This window comes from Armigeres subalbatus, chromosome 2 (assembly GCF_024139115.2).
Source record: "Armigeres subalbatus isolate Guangzhou_Male chromosome 2, GZ_Asu_2, whole genome shotgun sequence".
NCBI lineage: Eukaryota > Metazoa > Arthropoda > Insecta > Diptera > Culicidae > Armigeres > Armigeres subalbatus.
In genome coordinates this window covers 186,164,582-186,185,095 of record NC_085140.1, presented here as the reverse complement: position 1 = coordinate 186,185,095, position 20,514 = coordinate 186,164,582, and the positions used below count along the sequence as shown (strand labels likewise).

At 37.6% G+C, this 20,514-nt stretch overlaps 1 protein-coding gene across 1 annotated transcript in view; it reads left to right on the top strand.

The window, feature by feature from the left end:
• The window catches only part of LOC134211375 (protein LSM14 homolog car-1), a 47,473-nt gene continuing 26,959 nt past the window's right edge, over positions 1-20,514 (top strand). Inside the window, exons 1-2 of the mRNA XM_062688174.1 lie at positions 1-152; positions 5,869-6,520. Of these exons, the coding sequence (XP_062544158.1) occupies positions 6,400-6,520 (121 nt within the window). The 5' untranslated portion in view covers positions 1-152; positions 5,869-6,399. The remainder of the gene's footprint in view (positions 153-5,868; positions 6,521-20,514) is intronic.

Below are 20,514 nucleotides of genomic sequence, written 5' to 3'. Positions count from 1 at the left end.
CTTCGGTTTTCAGTCGGCAGTCTGGAGTGTAAGCAGCGGTTTGTTATTTCGAAATTTTCGTACTAATTCTCCGAGTTTTGGGACTGTTCTATAGTGCAACATCTTCCGCATAATTTATTACGTATCATAAGATAGTTTGTGAGTCGAAATAGGTAAGAATAATTTGATAAACTTGTAAAAATGGTACCGTTAGATAAGAATTCCTGTTTTGCTTCGCAAACCAATATGATAGTATTGGGTATAGGTGCCAGGTCGGAGCTGTATATCTAAAAAGAAAATGACTATTGTTCTAGCTTTCAATTCAGAAGTGATGTGTTGTGTGCACCTTTTAAGTTGATTTGTTTCAATAATTTAGTAATAATTTAACATTTGATATGTACAATTAGGATTAAAAATAAATTCTCGTGTCCATTGAAATAAGTTACAAAAATTGGGACATCACCCTATCAGCCGAGACGCATAGAAAAATATGAGCATTACTACCGCAGGTGCATTTGCATGATGCATTTCAACTTGTTTTACACAGCTGTGCGATATTTGACTGAGTCTTATAAAACAAAAAGTTCACTTTTGGAAACGCATGTTCAACCAGCACGACGGAAATAATTTACAAAATGGTTTTTAGCTCAACAGCTAAGAAATAAGCAACAAAATAAGAGCGAAGAGTTCTACAACCTCGTTTAGTATTTTTTTAAAAGGCTAGTCGGTTAATTTTCATTTTTCACCGGTGGCGTTTTAGAAATTTCTAACGACTTTTTGCGCTGTTGAGCAATTTATGGATTTAATGATTTGTTCAGTAAAAATAATAATCCTCCAAATTTTTGAGCAAATTTGGATGTACAGTGGCCGTTCGATAACTTCAAGATGTTTACTTTTCAGTTAATGAATGCCGTTCGATAAGCAACACATTCTAGACGTCAGACGGTTGTCAATCGACGTCAGATGCAATAAAAGTGCATCCAAATGTGCAGCGCAATGCAGCTGTTATTGAATCTGACATCAGTTTGAAGTTTAGCGGTCCGATAACTGCAAAACTGTTGCAACTATCGAACTGCAGTTAAAAAGCATTGCAGTTAAATGACTTGCAGTTATCGAACGTCTACTGTAATTTTATTGTGCACACGTCATTTAAATAATTTTGTTTGGAATTTACTGTCGACTTTTATGTGAAGGACCGTTCCGTGAGGTGGCCCATGAACTATTTAAATATATTTTTTAAATTTTATATTTATATTTTATATAATCAATATATTGGCTACATGGAATACTTCTGCGACGTGATTTGTCGTTTAGAAGCGAAGTTTTGAAAAAAAAAACAAAAATGCTCATTATTGATATTGATGTTATTCTTTTACGTGTAAAAGTAAATTTACCACGATTCAGTATTTCCTTAAGAACTTTTCTTGCAAGTATCAAATCGTTTCGCAACAAAGACAGCCTGTTTCTTTATAAAATTATCAATGTTGCCGACGAGCTTGCCGATGTATGTTTTAAGAGTTTAGAGGGAAGCTTTTGGAAACGGTTAATTCCATGAAAGCTACTGTTTTGATATTAATTTTTATGCAAACTTCAAATTGCGCGTGTTCGCTTAAATTGCCATGAATTTCAACAACCTGCTGATCCGACTAGAAAACGAGGGATGAGCCGAACGGAATCACACTGATGAGTTCATATTTCTTTGAAAAACGATGCGCTACTAACAATCTAGCAATTTATTCTATTTTAAGCGATAATTTTAGTAAAACTCAATGAGAAACTAGTTTTCCATAGACATCGTAATCAAAATCACAATAAGAAACGGGAAACATATTCAAAACTGTCATCCTCGTTGATTATTTACGTTTCTATCATTCTCACACGCACACTTTCTCACTACAGTGCATAGCAAATAAAGGCTGCGTACTTAATACCAGTTTGATGCTTACCGAACGAGGTACTATATTTCAAGCATAATTTTTCATAAGGACGTATGTAACAAAAGTAAACAAAACGAGGTTTTTAATACAACATGACAATCACACACGACTTTATATAATACGCATCGACTTTACTGATTTTAGATCTTAAAATTCTTTAATTTAATATTTTTACGAATCGACGTATGTAGAATTTTCTATTTTTGAAGTTTCACTGTTACATACGTCGCTTTAACATATGGGAACTAAGAGCGACCTATGTACCAAAAAAGCAAAACAAAACAAAACTGCATTTGCGTCAATCGTGCACTATGCCGACCAATGTATGTACAGCATACCGGTGTATGTATAATTTTATCGTTTTTTCACAGGGAATTTGAATTAACTAAGCTATGAAATGAAGCACGCTTATTGAGTGCCATGTATTGATGCACGCCAGCGGAAAAAAAATATTGAAAAAAGATTTAGTTTTAAAACAGTTTTAGAAAAAGTTTTGCACACTTTTTGCAAAGGATTTCTCGAATCCTTATATAATTGTTACATACGTCGTTATGAAAAATTATGCTTGATTTAAACCTGGATTTTTAACCCGTATTAAATCTACACTCTGAGAAAAATCTATACTAAATAGATTAAAAGTCATTCTAACTGGCTATTCGCCTGGTTGACCCCGATTTCGTATAAGTGTCACCTAAACTAGCTTAGTATAACTTTGAGTTATTATGACATAGTATAGTTTGAGGCCATATTTTTTCTTGATGTAGATGGATTCTCAGTGAAATGTGTTGTTTTGTTTTGAAGAAGAAGAGAATGACGAAGTAAATAAAATACACATATATTTTATTATCCTTATCATAAGAAAATGCGACGTAATTAGCTTGGTAATTAGTTATTAATTATTATTGTCAGCATTCCGGAGACTACTTGGATGATTATCGTGATTAATTCGCGATTACATTGATGGTTAAGTGGCCAAAAAAAATTTGACTCAGTTAGTGGGTGAGTTTAGCACCGCATATCCTATCCATCCCAGCAGCTGATGACTTGTTTGTTTTTTTCTGGTAAATTCCTTGATGATTTACTAATCTTCCTGCAACCGTAATCGAATTTTACAAATTAAAATACATATCTCAATTTAATGCATTTTTTATGTGGTACAGATCATACCATGTCAGAAGTATGCTGCCGTGTCAAGCATATCTGTCCCATGTCAAAAAATATGCAACTGAGAAAAATGCGATTGAAGTTGGAAAGATATTTTTAGTTTGTAGCTAAATTGCTCCCCATGAAATTTTGATTAATAAACGTATATCGATGAAAATAGTGTATTTCTAATGATTTAGTATGTTTCTGGGAAGATAAACACTGTTTTTTTTTAGTGGAATTTATTCAGTGGGACATTTATGCTGCGAAATTGAAGACAAAATTGATAATTCCAAGCATATTTGTCCCAGTGCTACAGTATCGTCAGATTACCCCTATGCTTTAGCAAAGTTTAGTTGGGTCTGGATAACAACCTGTTTCAAATTAGATGCATTAAATCTTTTCAAAGCGTATTGTAGTAAAGGGCCGTACACTAATAACGTAAGTTTGGGGGAGGGGGCTTACGCTCCATAGAAAAAAAATATGGCTTAAAAAGCTGACATGGGGACGAGTAAAATCTGAAAACTCCAGAGATATTATATCTTACATAAGTATATGGACAAAAGAATTGGTTCCTATACATAATTTAATCCTGAAATAAGTTCTGGTCAGTGAGTGTAGCCATGGGGTGGTTTCTTGGACATGAAACTTCAGAGACAAAAAATTTTTAGAATTTTTTTTCGAAGAAAAAGTCTGGAAAACCCCCTCCATTTTCTGGAAACGCCACTGGTTTAGGTGAATTATGTGTTTCAGCTCTGATGGATTTTTAGAAGAAGCATCAACATCAGATTACGTGGTAACTCAATACCGCAATACTGCGAAGGTGTTTGATGATTCCTATAAAATTTATTTCAGATTAGCATCTGATGTGTCGAGTGGAAATCTCCACCTGTGTGTAGTGCGTGTGTGAACATTTGTGTCATGTATACGTTACACCATTTATTCGTACAGTTGTACTCGATGGGAAATTCGGCCCCATTGTCTAAGGCTATTGAAAATCGATTAGTCACTTTCGAAGCTATTGGAAAAATCTTGTATATATGTAAATTAATTGGGCCCAATTTTATAGCCATGTGATTAGAAGCACGACTACAAAGCGATGATGCTTAGGTATTTATGTTGGACTCACGGTCAAAAGGAATTTCTCAAGTGCAATAGGGTACAAAAAGTATTATCGTGTTAGCAACTCATCATATACGAATGCAAAACATAGTAATGCCAACCAGAAAAGAAGAAAAGTCTAAAATGAATACAAAGAATGCGAATAAAAATGAGAGACTATTCCTCACTCAAATTTTAATATAAATCATTCACATGTCATACTTCAATTATTACTTTTCAATTTTCATAATGCACAAGAAAGGCATCAACGATGTTAGGTGGATTATCCTTTTTACCCATTGAAATCATACTACAACCCATATTCTTTCTCTGAATGATTTGATAATGAAAATTGGCCTCTCTGAAGTAATTTAATACACAAGTATGAAATTTGTTTCAATGGGACAGTTATGCTTGGAAATTCTACAATGGGACAAAAATGACCTGATATTTTTCGCCAAGTTTTCGAACAAACTATATGTATTTATTTGTTCCACAATAAAATATACATTAATTTAGAACGTTTATGCATAAACCTTAAAATGATAAAAATCGACATGGGATGGATACAAGCTTGGGACGGTAAATGGTAACTTACCACTTTAAGAAGTTGATTTTCCATGTCCATGTCTGTTCAACGTCTGAGTCACCATCTTCGGTGCAAATGGAGCGAGTGAAATCAGGAAATGTGTATATCTCAGCACTTTCAAGCAATTTCCGTATTGAATTATTTTAAAAAGGTGAACTAAAGGTTTCCAGTTCTCTAGAACCATTTTATTATATGTATCTGGCGGTAATCTTTAGAGAATACGAAAGAACAATTTAAAATTTTCAGCGATATCTCTCCTTGAACACTTTACATTTTGGTAAAATAGTTGAGTGCCAATAATAACGAATACATTAACAATATATTTGGATACAAATCAACTAAAGATTTAATTTCAATATTCGGTAGTATAGATTTTAATCTATTGATAGTTTAAATTCGTTGAAAATGTCAACATAGGTTAAATTTTATTCTAACAAAAATTTTCTTTATTTCTGAGTGTAGTATTATCCTCGTTGGTGCTTCCCACCATAAAAATAACAATAACAATCTGGGCGATTTCTGTTTTAAAAGCTTGAATATTTACTGTACATCAAGAATTACATCGCTATGACATTTGAGCTGTAAATAGATTCTTCTTCTTCTTCAATGGCTTCACATCGCAATAGAAACATGGTCTGATCACAGACAAACAGACATAACACATGTAATATTTCCCGATAAAATTCATCGTCGCGCCAACACTGACGACATCTGTTGTTTACGTCGGCATTTAGGGCAAATCCCACAGAACCAGGTGGCGGTAAGGAGTAAACGCTAAACCTGAGTAAAACTTTTGATTATGCGCCGTGAGTCATCAATTGGCCAACTAATGATTATTTGAATTGACCGATAAATCAGTGAACGATGAAAGAATCTCGAGAGTTATGTCTTTTTGTCTGTGGTCTGATGTTATCAGCTTAGTGTTCTGTTAGCATTTCCACAGTATTGATTAAAATCCTTCTATATACCAGCAGCGAATAACGCGGTATGTCATTTACTATGGCGAGTGCTTGTGTAATTTTCCGCAAATATGTTAATATTTACATCTGAAATTTGAATGATTAAAATATTCTCCTATATGATAATTTTAACCTTTGGCACCACTTCTCACTTTTCCAGCTGTGCGACGACGGCCGTTTCCGCGGCTGCATGCGAACACATCAGTGGTGATCGATCATTAGCATCATCATCATCATCAATGTGACCGTCACCATTTTCGGCCATCATTGTCAGCATCAGTTTTTGGATCAGCAGCGGCCAGAGCAGCAGCAGTCGTCCATCTTTGAATATTGTCGAATGATCAAAAGCAGCCTGCTGTGTAGTTCGCGTTTTTTCTCGTTATTCGTTCGCATTCGTACGCCGTAAAGTGCTGAGGAAGGATCACGGAGGTTCTCTCGTCGGTTTGGGTCAAGAGTGAAAGCATTCGAGAAAAGTGTAGTGCAAATTGTGGATAGCAGGGAAAATTTCCCACCTTTCTTTTTTTTTTGTTCTCCATTTCGAATGGTCGTCGCAGTTTATGCGAAATCATCGCGGTGTCCCAGGGAAAACTATCATTTCCAAACAGGAAAGAGGAAAATAGTGTTTGCTTGAAAGTTAAGGAGAAACGTTTTCTCCGTTTGTGCAGCCAGCTTGGATCAGAAACCAGCCAAGATGAGTTGTCCAATGCCGGAAATCGGTTCCTGCATATCGTTGATTTCGAAAGCCGACATCCGATATGAGGGCCTGCTGTTCACCGTGGATCCGGATCGTTGTACCATTGCTCTAGCACGGGGTAAGTTCCAATACCAGTAGCACGAATAACGCTACGAATTTGTGTAGAAAGCTTTTAGTTTTGCAGCAGTGTCGAGGAGGCATTGAAAAGCAGCCATTGTGTTTGAAGGCTTCTTTTTGATCATTCAATTTTTTACTCGTGGTGCTGAACTTTACAGACTGCTACGATGATGACGGATACTATACCGATGAAAAGGGGGCGGAGGGTATCTAACCTCATTTCTTTCGGATGGCTTTTGTACTCAACAATTTGTATACGAAAGAAGAAGAATAAAACGTAGAACGCGACAAAAAGACTCTCGGGCGGAAGTTTGTTTTGCAAAGTAGGCCCTTTTCTATTCTGTTTTGAAGTGGCTTCTCATTGTTTCTACGCCGCCGATGACGATGACGGTAGCGTAACCCTATTTCATCATCGTCGTATGGGGCTGTAGGGGGAGTGCCAGGGCTGGTTGCGAGACGAATTTATTTGAGACAAATCGGTTTGATATTTACCATTTACCATCCCAGTAAAACTAAATGATTGTGCGCTTCGTTATACACACATAGTTAAGTCTTCAAGTTCAAGCCAACACACTACAGAAAGTATAACCAAAGACACGTTGATGTAATGAATTATAGAGGACGATTGTCGCTGTCGTCATAAGCAAAACATGTCTTGCATTCTTGAGTAGGCAAGTTTGCTGATATAGAGCATATTCGAAACATGTAATAAGGGCCAGGATACGAGAAACGTGAAATATAGAAAACATAACCACATATAACATTGACAATAGGGCAGCTATTTTTGTTTTCATTATAGAAAAACATGTAGATACGCAATAACAACATAATCTAAACTTAAATAAATCATTTCAAGCACACTACTCAAAAAAAAAATTAATAACATTCAAGAAATCCATCGATTAAAGTTGGGGAAAGTTTTTCCTCAATGGTTCTAAAACTTAACCATTTTTAAACAGTTTTTTTCCACTACGACTACGGAAATAATTATAAGGCATTCGCTGATTTTCATACAAAATGGTCATGTTTGAGGACCAAAATCACGATTTTTAGTGATTAGATTTAGGACATATTTGGCATCCCAGCCAAAGATGACCTAAATTTTCAATTGTGATTTTTCCTTTGTATGTACGTTTAATGAAAAAGCACGTTTCAGTTGGAAATAAATAATTTAAAAAGCCACTACACTTGTATGGTGCTCCATATAGAAGTGGTTGTTTTATAATCACAGTAATATCCCGATTTTATCACCCCCCTGGTGAATTTTGGGGTGATAAAACAGGGTATGTGACAAAATTGAAAAAAAAAAAATAATATTTTCTAGCTCTTTTTTTCTAAATTTATTCCACAAATAATATGAATTCATTTTATGCCTTGAAAGGCCTAATGCGGTGAACGGTACCCATTATTTCTTGTCGAAATTGCTTACATGGTGAATATTTCCCAGGTACTCAGAAGTTGTTCATAATAAACTACAGGCGGTGGAAGGTTATTTCGTATGAAAATCAATGTTGTTTTTGGTATTATTTACGAAAATAAAAAGAATGAAATTTTTTTTTGGGGTGACAAAATTGGGTCGAAAACGTAACAAAATCGGGAGTCGGGACGTGATAAAATCGGGTCGAAAACGTGATAAAATCGGGGGTAGACAAAAATGGGGGGCTGACAAAATCGGGTCAACACTGTATTTCCAACTAAAAGGTACGTTTTTCAGTAAACGTACATATAAAAGGAAAAAAATCATCATTAATTGAAAATTTAAGAGTCATTTTTGGCTGGGATGCCAAACATGTCCTAAATCGAATCGCTAAAAATCGTGATTTTTATCCTCAATCATGACCGTTTTGTATGTAAATCCTCGAATGCCTCATAATTATTTCCGGATGTATAGTATACATCAATGCATAACACGTAATAAAGAGCTGGTGATTTGATTGCCTTCATTACGGAATTTTGAGCCCGAGACTGATGCATCTCAAAGTAATAAAGGGCTGTCCAGCGTCCATATACAGGGTGTCGACTACCTGGAAAACCTGGAAAGTCAGGGAATTTTCATTTTGACCTGGAAATGTCAGGGAAAGTCAGGGAATTTGATTGAGGGTCAGTGGAAAAATCACAAAACCCTATTATTGAAAATGTATTTTATTGTGATTTTTTAACAATTCGAGCCACAGATAGAGTGGAATCAGGTTTAGCAGCATCTTCGTTCCGTCCGCAACGTTAATAACTCGACCGCGTTCCAACCAAATGGCTTGAATTTTTGTACATCACTAGATATCGACAAAAACTAACCATGTACTAAAAAACAAGTAATTCGGTTGTAATATGCGCTCGAGTAATGAATTTTGCGGACGGGAATAGGGGGTGCTGCCCAAATGGTTCTCTACCCTATACTAAATTAAGGACACTTATGACAATGAAACCCATTCTAATCCACTGAAAAAGGAACTATAAAGGTACTGAACGTCGGATCAGAATTCTAGACCAACATTTGAAAAGGGCGTTAATATATAGCGTTAAAGCTGGTCATCAGACTGCATAGCCGATAAACAATACTCGGAGGCAGTTACAGTTGACAACCACCATTACCATCAAGCTATAAAGCTTTTTTTTTGTGTTGCCGTTGGCAGTCTCTAGACTAAAAGTCTACTCCGGGCCCTCCTACATATTCCCCATGGCAATCGAGTTGGTTTCTATTCATCACTAAGCAATAACAGAGATTCCAAAGCCACGTTGCTCAAATGGTCACTGTTGAGACCTGATCCAAATAGTTTTTTTTAAGTCCCCTTTAATATTTTAGATTAAATTTCAGTGGTTTTGTGTCGGAGTCGTTTTGAATTTTTTGAAGTTTTTCCTTTTGAGTCATGTTCCCATCAAACAAAAGAAGTACGGAAAGTTCGTTCGAATACTTAATCATCAATCAAGAGTCATTCCTTATAAAACTATTTTGATGTACATCAAAATAGTTTTATAAGGAATGACTCTACATCAAAATATTATGATATAAGAAAATTTCATTTAATGCGATATATTTTGATAGATTTAAATTGTTGACTACTGCCAATATCAGTCAGTGACTAGTAACTAGTAACTATAATGTAAAACCTAATATATCACATTACCTTTTGATGAAAATGTAACGGCCAAATGTTTGAAAATTATCTAGTGAAAGCAGTCGAAACTGAATCAAATGGCTGAAATAGGCCATAGTTCAGAATTGTTCAACAAACAATCATCATGTTTGATGATTGTTTGTTGAACGGTTCTGAACTATGGCCTATTTCAGCCATTGAATTCAGATATTTGAAAGCTTGTTAAACGAAAACCCCGAATAGTATCTTTGTTGACCTGGAACGGCACTCTACAGCATCGGCATAATCCTTAAACAAGATTCTGTAGATAATGTTTTAAAAACATTTCGGGACCTTCCATTTGATGGTGAGCTTTTAAAGTCATTGGTCGATCTTCACGTCCTTAGGTGGTCAAATGAATGGTCCTGCAGAGATAATGACAGTGTATTAAAGCATCATATGGTCTACCCCATGTACGTAGGTGGCGATGGTCTCAATTAAACCACATTAAACGTTACTCGATACTCCATAATTATGCTCGGACGCAAAAGGAGGATGATGTTGTTGTTGTCAATAGTAATGTTTCAGTTTTACATTCGCTGTTTTTGATGTTTATAAAACAATTTTATCAGGAAGTATTCTGGTTGATCTTTGAGAATTTTGTCCAGAAATTACTTCAGAATTTTGACTGAAACATAAAAAAAAATCCCGTAGGATTTAAAAAAGCTGTCATGATAGTTTTTATCGATGGATGTTCAGTATATTTTTTTAAAAAGCTTCGCTCCAAAACTTGGTAGATTGTATCGTATTCACTAAAGTTTAATTTGAATGTCTTCGTGAAGGGATTCATACAAACAATATGCAAAGGAATCTTCTAACATATTTTCACGAGTTCTTCAAAAAACTCTATTTGATGTTCCTTATTAAGTTTCATTGCTTGTTGCAGTTGTCTAACATCTAGTTGATAGTAGTTGAACTTTCTATAAATAAAACAATGCTGGAACTCCAAGACCATATTTGAAAAACAACTAAAAATCGATAAAATAAATAGAGTACATAGGTGTAGCTCCCCTTAGCGTTTGAGACTAGTTAGGTCCCTTCTTAAAAAAACGACCTAATTTTTTTGGATATTTCTCCTTGGGACCATTCCTTTATTTAAACCGAAGGCCACAATCGACAAAATTGAACGACCTCAGTGTGTTCAGACCAAATTATTTCAAGTATTGCAGTGGTTACAATGTTTTGCTGGGCTTACTATAAGTGCTGCATAGATTTATTAGGGATTGTATTCTTGATGATCTGGAAGATTTCAAGCAGTCCTTAACTAGTTTTTTGCAATTCCTGATCATAATATCTGGTTTACAGTTTGTCTTTGAGTGATAAAACGGCTTACTTTTCCATACCAACGAAATGGGTGCTATAATGAACATTATGCAACTCAAATGGGTTGCATAATATTCATTATAACACTCATTTTGGTGCTATAATGAAAAACCAACATCAGAACAGTAGTTACATGACTCCATTTTGCTGAATTAGCTTCGGTAAGTGCTCAAATAGTGTATTCTATGCGCCCCGTAATAAATTAAATAGTTTGGTGGATACGACATCAAAAATTTCCAAAGTCAAGTACATTCATCGCTTCACGGCTTATCGAGCTATGCAATGTGGCACGGTAACATAAAATCTGATTGTTCTCCGCATCAACATAATTTATTGTCAAGAATGATCATGTGGAGTGAATTAGACTGTACAATTTTGGTACAGATTTATCAAATTAAAGTCCATTTTCGTCATTGCAAAAAATAGCGTGTGCAACTCGTTGCAAAACTCGATTTTTTCAGCACTCGTCAATGTTATCCAACTCGGCAAGCCTCATTGGATAAACGTACAACTCGTGCTGAAAAAATCATCTTTTTGCAACTTGTTGCACAAACTACTATTAGAAGTCCATATACTCCACAGACAGTGAATAAGAATTCTAAAAAGTCTCCGTAAGTATACTTGAGAGCTAATGAAGGTTCCTCGATGTTCACGAAAATACCAATCAGTAAGATTTTTTAACGGCATTAGAAGGTTTTCTAGAAGCTTCCACGATTGTTTGGAAACAGTTCAAAAGTCGTGTCAAAAGATACAAGATTTCACATTAATTTACAGAAAGATAATGAAAACTTCAACGATTTGAAGAAGTCCGTCAGTAGTATTGGAGGTCTATTGCGACTCCAGGGAGTCCGTGAGAATTCCCAATGGTGGATGAAGGCACCAGAAAACTTATAACATTAATTTTGTAAAGATGTGAAGTATGAAAATCTTTCAGGAGCTCTGCGTACTTGAATATTTGTGAACGACCAGAATTGCCTACAATATTCTACAAATCCATAAAGTTCTGTTTCTAAAAGTGATTAGTCTTCCAGTAGCTCAGGAACTCATATTGACTTCAAAGATTTACACATTCAGAGATTTTTATACACTTCTAGGAAATAAAGCAAACATTTTACATACCTGGAATTTTTCGAGGAATGGTCTGGAAAGTCAGGGAATTTTATTCTCAGATTTGAGTCGACACCCTGATACCACGTGGACAGTTTTTGGTCAGATTTATATATCCTCCTCCCTTTTAGGATGAAGATGTGTATTTTTAATTTGAAATCGATAGGACGGAGCCAAAGGTGCTGATTGAAAGAGATGGCGCCACAACATTTGGAGTAAAATGAATTTTCTTGTATGGGCAAATCACCCGTTCTCACTAACTACACTTCACCGCAATATGTGATCTAGGTAGAAAAGCTACAAATATTTTTTAGATTTTTTATACCTTTGTTGCATTTTGCAGCTCCAAACAATAAATGAGATCTGATTACAGCTCCATGCTAAACTCGAGCGGTTCACTACAAATTTCGTTATGACTGCTCTCCACCTAGTGTGTACGAAAGTAACATGCATAACTTACGCCATTCAGCAACAGTTGTCACTACTGTATATGCAAAATCAAATACGCAGCATCGCCACCGCTCGTTTGATAGTCTCAATATAGCAATTTCTACCACCAGGTGTACTAGTGTTTTTGAAATGATTTGAAAGGGCCTCAATCGGAATTTTAGCTAGAATGCCACTACTGGTCTCGTCCTATTCGAAGCAAATGCTACTTTGAACCCTTTATAAGGCAGACGAATCTAAACAATAAATTAACAAAACAACAATAGGACACAATGTTGACATAGTATTAAACTCAAATGTACGTTTGTCATACATTAAACAGTTCAGAATCATTGAAAAATTGGTGGCAATATAGTTGCCACTGCCCGTTAAGCGGGAAAACATTGGTGGCAATATAGTTGCCACTACCTACCCGGCAAGCGAGAAACATTGGTGGCAATATAGTTGCCACTGCCCGGCAAGCGGGAAAACAGGCAACAACAAAAATAAATAAAAGATTTTTAAAAATTAGGTTTTACGTTAAACCAGTCAAATTAAGGCACGTTACATTTTTTTGGGAAGAGTCCTACAGTCAAACCTCCATGAGTCGATATTGAAGGACCATCGACTCATGGAAATATCGAGATGTGGAATAGAACATCCTTGAAAAGCTTTTTGAGGGACCATCACAGTAACCCAGAAAATAATTTTTAGTATGGAATAATATCCTAGGGAATAATTTGCTTCCATGAGCCGATATCGAGTCATAGAACATCGACTCATGGAGGTTTGACTGTAGTTGGAAAACGCATTATAAGTGAAAACAATTTTTTTTGCGCTTTTGTTCCCAAAAAACATAATTTCGTCAAAAATCCAAAAACCAAAAATACAGAATAGCAAAGTTTTTTTCACGCTAATCACGTAATAATCTAACACAGGAGATTCAAAATAATTTATACCAACGGGAAAAAATATATCTTTGTCGTTTTTTTAACGAATAATAACTGAAAATCCTTCTTCCACTCAAAATTTACGATCTGTTCGTAAAAAACTGTTCTCAAATTGACATTTCAATTTTTTTATGGCTCAAATTCATCTGGGGTGTTACTAGGAAGCAAATAGAGATGTCGTTGAATCCCGATTAATCGATTAGTTACTAATCGATTACTCTTGATTCTTGTCGATTATTGAATCGATTAATCATTGTATAGTAATCGATTCAAAATTAATCGATTATCACAACGATGAATCGATTAATCAAAATAATCAATTAATTTTCGACATCCTTATGATGTCGTAAAATACTGATTAATCGATTAGTAACTAATCGATTACTCACGATTCATCTCGATTATTGAATCGATTAATCGTTGGCAGAGGCGTCGCGTGATCAATTCTTCAACCTGTGCACTACATTATTATTTCGAGAAAAACACATATAAGGGACCTGAAATGACGAACGAGTCATTTTTTGGCGCGTTTCTCAATATGTTTGCTTATTTTATTGCATCTAATTGGTTCTTAGCTACTATTTATTTTCTGAATTAACTCAAACTAAACTAAGCTTAAAAGTGATAGTTCTTAAAATTAAAAATAACTATAATCAGAATCGTTTCCAATGTGACAAATAAGACATATCTTTACGGAAATTATTGAGCTGGCACTTTCAATTCTGATTTGAGTTATTTCGAGGTTTTGAATAAAGAAAACATTCGCCATTTGACCCATTGACGGTATTGGTTTTCTCGGAAAAAAACTTCAAAAATAAATTTCTTTGAAAATACTGACCTAATTCGCTAATTCTGCGACAATATTTGTATGTAGATTTTTATCAGAAGATGAAATGTCTGTTTACATGTTAATGTTAAATGTCGAATATAATCAGCGTATTTGTAAACAGGCTTTATTGCAAACGCTTATTAACAGATGACTATTCTGTTTACATTGAGCTAATGTCGCGCTAGTATTATCGGACATTGTCGCCAGGATTAGTGGATATGTAAACGGGCCATCCGATTCAATATCAAATATTAAAAGCGCTTTTTCTTCGCAGTGCTTATTCAAAGCGGAACTTTTGTCATGGAACGCTTTGAGTGAGCTGAAATGCGCGCGCTTTACTCTTCTCTTTCGATTTTGTTCCAATAGCGCTCTCTTCACCGAATCGCGCATGCGCTGTTTGAAGCGATTCTCGACAGGCATCAAACCGTGTGCACTGCCAGCGGAGAACGCTTTGACTACCTATACATCGCCGATAGGATTGCCACATTTAAATCTGTATTTTTCTTCAGTAAATCTTGATATCTGCATCACAAGTCAAAAAATCTGTATTAAAAATCTGTATCCATCTAAACAAAGATATTTTAGTTACTAGATAAAGATTGTCGCTGTCGTCGCTGTCCGGAACATCTTTTGCTGGCGAGGATAGGGAGCTAAATGTCAAAGAAGGAAAATCCATACGATTTGACAGGTATGTACCACACATGTTTCGGACAGCAGAACAAAGGAACAGTAGCGACAATCTTTATCTAGTAACTAAAATATCTTTTATCTAAACCCAATTGAAATGGTTTTGAACAAACTTTGTTTTGAAAAATATGTAAATTTGATAATTTGTGAGTAAAATCTGTCGAGAATCCGTCTTTAACTATTGTAGCCACTTTAGTGGACCAACCACTTAGTCACACTAAACTGAGCAAAACTATTGTTTCTGGATATGTGAATAAAGGCTTGATCTGATTATCTTTTATTATTGCTTGAGCTTTTTCTGAGACCACTTTATTCAAATATAGTCTGAAGATTTTACGGACCACCATCGGGGGTGACAATGGGTCTGAGGGTGACAATGGGGTCATCGCTCTCACCGACAGTCTGGAGGACGTAGAGCAAAATCGTCCAAAAATGTCACTTATATTTTAGTCTTCTTGACCTCAGGTACATTCAATATATTCTACAAGCATTCTATGTAGTTGAAACAGTGACCCATTCTCACCCCCGACGACGGGAGTTTTCATCTGGTTTCATTCATCGTTGATTTTTGTGTTCTATGAGAAGTTAAACCGTTCACGTAAGGGCCACGTGCCACAGCCTGATATATGTAAGGACATAAACGGGAACCTTCTTACGAACGAGCGTGAGGTGATCCAAAGGTGGCGGCAGCACTACGAAGAACACCTGAATGGCGATGTGGCAGACGAAGATGGCGGTATGGTGATGGACCTGGGAGAACGCGCCCAGGACGTTATTCTACCGGCTCCGGATCTCCAGGAAATCCAGGAGGAGATTGGCCGGCTGAAGAACAACAAAGCCCCTGGGGTTGACCAACTACCAGGAGAGCTTTTTAAACACGGTGGTGAGGCACTGGCTAGAGCGCTGCACTGGGTCATTACCAAGATTTGGGAGGAGGAAGTTTTGCCGCAGGAGTGGGTGGAAGGCGCAATCACATTGCTGAACGCCGCCTACAAGGTACTCTCCCAAATTTTATGCCGTCGACTAGCACCAACTACAAGGGAGTTCGTGGGGCAGTACCAGGCGGGTTTTATGGGCGAACGCTCCACCACGGACCAGGTGTTCGCCATTCGCCAAGTACTGCAGAAATGCCGCGAATACAACGTGCCCGCACATCATCTATTCATCGACTTCAAAGCCGCATATGATACAATCGATCGGGACCAGCTATGGTAGCTAATGCACGAACACGGTTTTCCGGATAAACTGACACGGTTGATCAAAGCGACGATGGATCGGGTGATGTGCGTAGTTCGAGTTTCAGGGGCATTCTCGAGTCCCTTCGAAACCCGCAGAGGGTTACGGCAAGGTGATGGTCTTCGTGTTTGCTATTCAACATCGCTTTGGAAGGTAATACGAAGAGCAGGGATTAACACGAGTGGTACAATTTTCAATAAGTCCATCCAGCTATTTGGCTTCGCCGACGACATAGATATTATGGCACGTAACTTTGAGAAGATGGAGGAAGCCTACATCAGACTGAAGAGGGAAGCTAAGCGGATCGGACTAGTCATCAACATGTCGAAGACGAAGTACATGATAGAGTACATGAAGTCAAGAGAAGACAATGGAGCCACCCACCGCGAGTTTGCATCGGTGGTGACGAAATCGAGGTGGTAGAAGAATTTGTGTACTTGGGCTCACTGGTGACTGCCGAAAATGACACCAGCAGAGAAATTCGGAGACGCATAGTGGCTGGAAATCGTACGTACTTTGGACTCCGCAAGACGCTCCGATCGAATAGAGTTCGCCGCCGTACCAAACTGACAATCTACAAAACGCTAATTAGACCGGTAGTCCTCTACGGACACGAGACCTGGACGATGCTCGTGGAGGACCAACGCGCACTGGGAGTTTTCGAAAGGAAAGTGCTGCGTACCATCTATGGTGGGGTGCAGATGACGGATGGTACGTGGAGGATGCGAAAGAACCAGCTTCATCAGCTGTTGGAGAACCATCCATCGTTCACACCGCGAAAATCGGAAGACTGCGGTGGGCCGGGGACGTAGCCAGAATGTCGGACAGTAACCCGGTGAAAATGGTTCTCGACAACGATCCGACGGGCACAAGAAGGCGAGGTGCGCAGCGGGCAAGGTGGATCGATCAGGTGGAAGATGACTTGCGGACCCTCCGTAGACTGCGTGGTTGGCGACGTGTAGCCATGGACCGAGCCGAATGGAGAAGACTCTTATATACCGCACAGGCCACTTCGGCCTCAGTCTGATTAAATAATAATAATGATTTTTTATAAACTGTTAATAAAACCTGCCGGAGTCAATATGTTCTGTCTTTTCAAATTAAGATTTTGCTAATATGATAATGGTCTGTAATAAGATCAGTTTGGCGGAGATTTTAATTTTATAAACCTCAAATATTAATGAAAACAAGTATTTACTGATAGCAAATTATTTATATAATTTTTATTATAATACAGTACTGAAACTGTACTCTTCAAGAAATCTGTAAAACCTGTAATTTTGCTAAAAATCTGTATATCTGTATATACAGATTCTTGGTCATCGCTCTACCCCAAAAATCTGTAAAATACAGAATAATCTGTATATGTGGCAACCCTGATCGCCGATTGCGGTTACAGCAGATGATCCTTCTTCTTCTTCTTTCTTTTACGAGTTGTCTTCACTCGTGGTCATGATGGGCCAGTGACAAGGACTGTATGCCCAGTGGTTCTTTTAATCAGTTAACAGAGCCGAAGCGCACTCGAGCGTTTTATGTACCCGATGCGACATCTTTCAAAGATCTAGGTCGCACTGTCTAATGAGTTTCACAATCTCTTCATATAATATAACATTTTTTGTTTTAAATATTCCATTTAAACTGGTGTATGCCCAATCGAAGCTGTATTGCATTTTCTCCAGCATTCAATACCGTGGGCATTTCAGGATAAGATGTTTCGCTATTTCATCCACGTCACACCATTCGCATTTTGGGCTGTTGGCGATTTTGATTCGGCCTCACCACTCCTTGGCCTAGTTATGCCCCGTCATCAATCTATTCAGCAACATTATGTCTTTTCTTCAAACTCCTTTCCAAAAACCATGAATTTCCTGTTGTATTTAGTAGAATTCCTTTCATTTTTCTTCGGAATATGCTTTGTACCAATTCGTTGGTTTCTGTTTCATTTCAATCTTCAGGTTTACGTAGATTTCTTTGCGAAATAGATCGTGATTCAACATTGCTGCCGTCTAGTCCAGACCGACTCGTGCCAACTCGTCCGCAATTTCATTCCCGGAAATCCCTACATGGCTGGGAATCCACTGGAATGAAGTTCCCCATTTCCTTGCTGCATCGTTAATCTCCACCAATATTGTTTCTGCGATTTTTGATTCCGAAGCGTCTGTGAGCATGTTACATGCTGTCATTGAATCCGTGAATACCACATAATGGTATAGCTGATTAGCTTCAACAATCTCCATTGCTATTCTCAGAGCTTGAAGCTCTGCAGAGGTAATGCTGGTATTCCATTTCAACCTATAGCAGTATTTCATTTTTTTGGTTTCTACGTAAACTCCAATACCACAGGTCACATTTTCTTTTGAAGCATCTGTAAAGATTCTTCCTCGTCCAGCATATTTCCCATTCATCACACACAGAGCAGCCTGCTTTAGTTTTATTGGTGGAATATCCTTCTTCGATCCAACGATGCCATCCAACGTAGAACATATCTCTACACTTCCTGGCGTTGAAACGATGTTTGGCATGATTTTGTTGAAGAGTTCTCGGTTTTGTTGATAGATTTTCTCTTGATAAGACAGTTTACCATCATCTTCATCGTCTATTGCAGAAGCATATTTTAGCTGTTCAGCTACAATGTTCATTTTTTCAAAACATCTGGCTATGGTTTTTCCTGTGATGTATTCTAACCGGTATTCTAGACGATGTTGTCCAGCTATAGCAGTTAGAGCATTAATGGGTGTGCTTCGAGTGCATCCCGTGGCTCTTCTCAGGCATTGATTATTCGTAATATCCAGTTTTTTGCGATTGGTTTGTCTTGCATTATATGTTACCGAGCATCCGTATTCGATAGTGCTTCGGATAAGTGCATTATATATGTTCACAATGGTTTGGGGATGGCTTCCATTTTTTATTCCACATATGACCTTCAACATGTTTAGTCGATCGTTCATTTTTGCTCGGGTCTCATTGATGTGTTGCCCGAAACTCAGGTAACGGTCAAACGTCACTCCGAGATAACGATGACTTTTCACTGTCTCGATCGGGCTGCCATTCAAGTCAACAGGTAGCGTGTTGTTGTTGTTCGTAAACAGAATTATTTTGGTTTTTTCCGCGTTTATTGTGAAATTTAGTTCCTGCACTCTTTCACTGAACTGATCGACCGCTTCTTGCACTTTTTCCTTCAGCAAATTGGTATTTTTTGCTTTGACAATTATACCAAAATCGTCTGCAAACTGTACCAATATCACATCCTCTCCTAAGTCGTCATGAAGCTTCGCGGTGAACAGGTTGAAGAGTGTCGAGCGTTGAGATTACATTCCCTTAAGAGACTGATTGTCCTAGAGACAGATCCTGTTCTCAACTGCATCAACACCATCCGACGGTTATGAAGGAAACTAGTAACCCTGATAATAATTTCGCTGGGATTCAGGTATGCACTAAGAATTGCTTCTAATTTATCGGTTTTGACCGCGTTGAACGCATTCGACAAGTCAATACAGACCAACGCGGTTAGATAGCCATCTCTTTTGTTTTGCTTGCTGCAGTTTACTACACATGCTAGGCAAATATTTGTGGACACACCTTTTCTGAAACCGAAGGAAGTTAGTGGAAGAATCTTCCGCTGTTCAATGAAGTCTTGGAGCCTGTGTAGTACCGCTGTATTGGCGACTTTTGTCAGTGTTGGCACCAATGATATAGGTCGTTTTCCCGAGACCGTATTTGGGTCTTTACCAGGCTTTGGTATCGCCACCACAATTATAGTTTTTAGCGTGTCTAATAGATAGCCATTCTTCCACATGTTATTCAGATCCGCCAATACATTTATTGTTGCCGCCGGACTTAGCGATCTCAACATTTCGTACGTAATTCGGTCTCCCCCGGGGACTAAATGTATTCTCTTGCTGTTCAAAATTTCGATCCATTTGTTTGTATCTAACAGATCATAACTCGCTGCGACGCCATAGCCTTGCTGTGGGTGGCCGTCTGTTATTCCAAAATGGACATCCATGAAGTTCTCCGCCAGATCCTTATCCTCCCACAACACATTATTTTCTTTGCGAAATGTTTTCCCAGTCAAGCGTCCAATCTTTCTCCACAGTTCCTTAGATGTACAAAAGGGATTCACTTCGTCTGGGAATTCCTGTATTTTCTTCGATACTTCTTGTCGCTTTGCCCTCTGGAATGCGGCAGCTTTCTTCTTGAAATTTATCAGCGTCCTCTCGTTCGATGTTTTGTTGAACTCCCTGCGTGCGGCACACTTTTCCTTCCATGCATTATCTACGTTCTCAGACCACCAGAATTTTGGTAC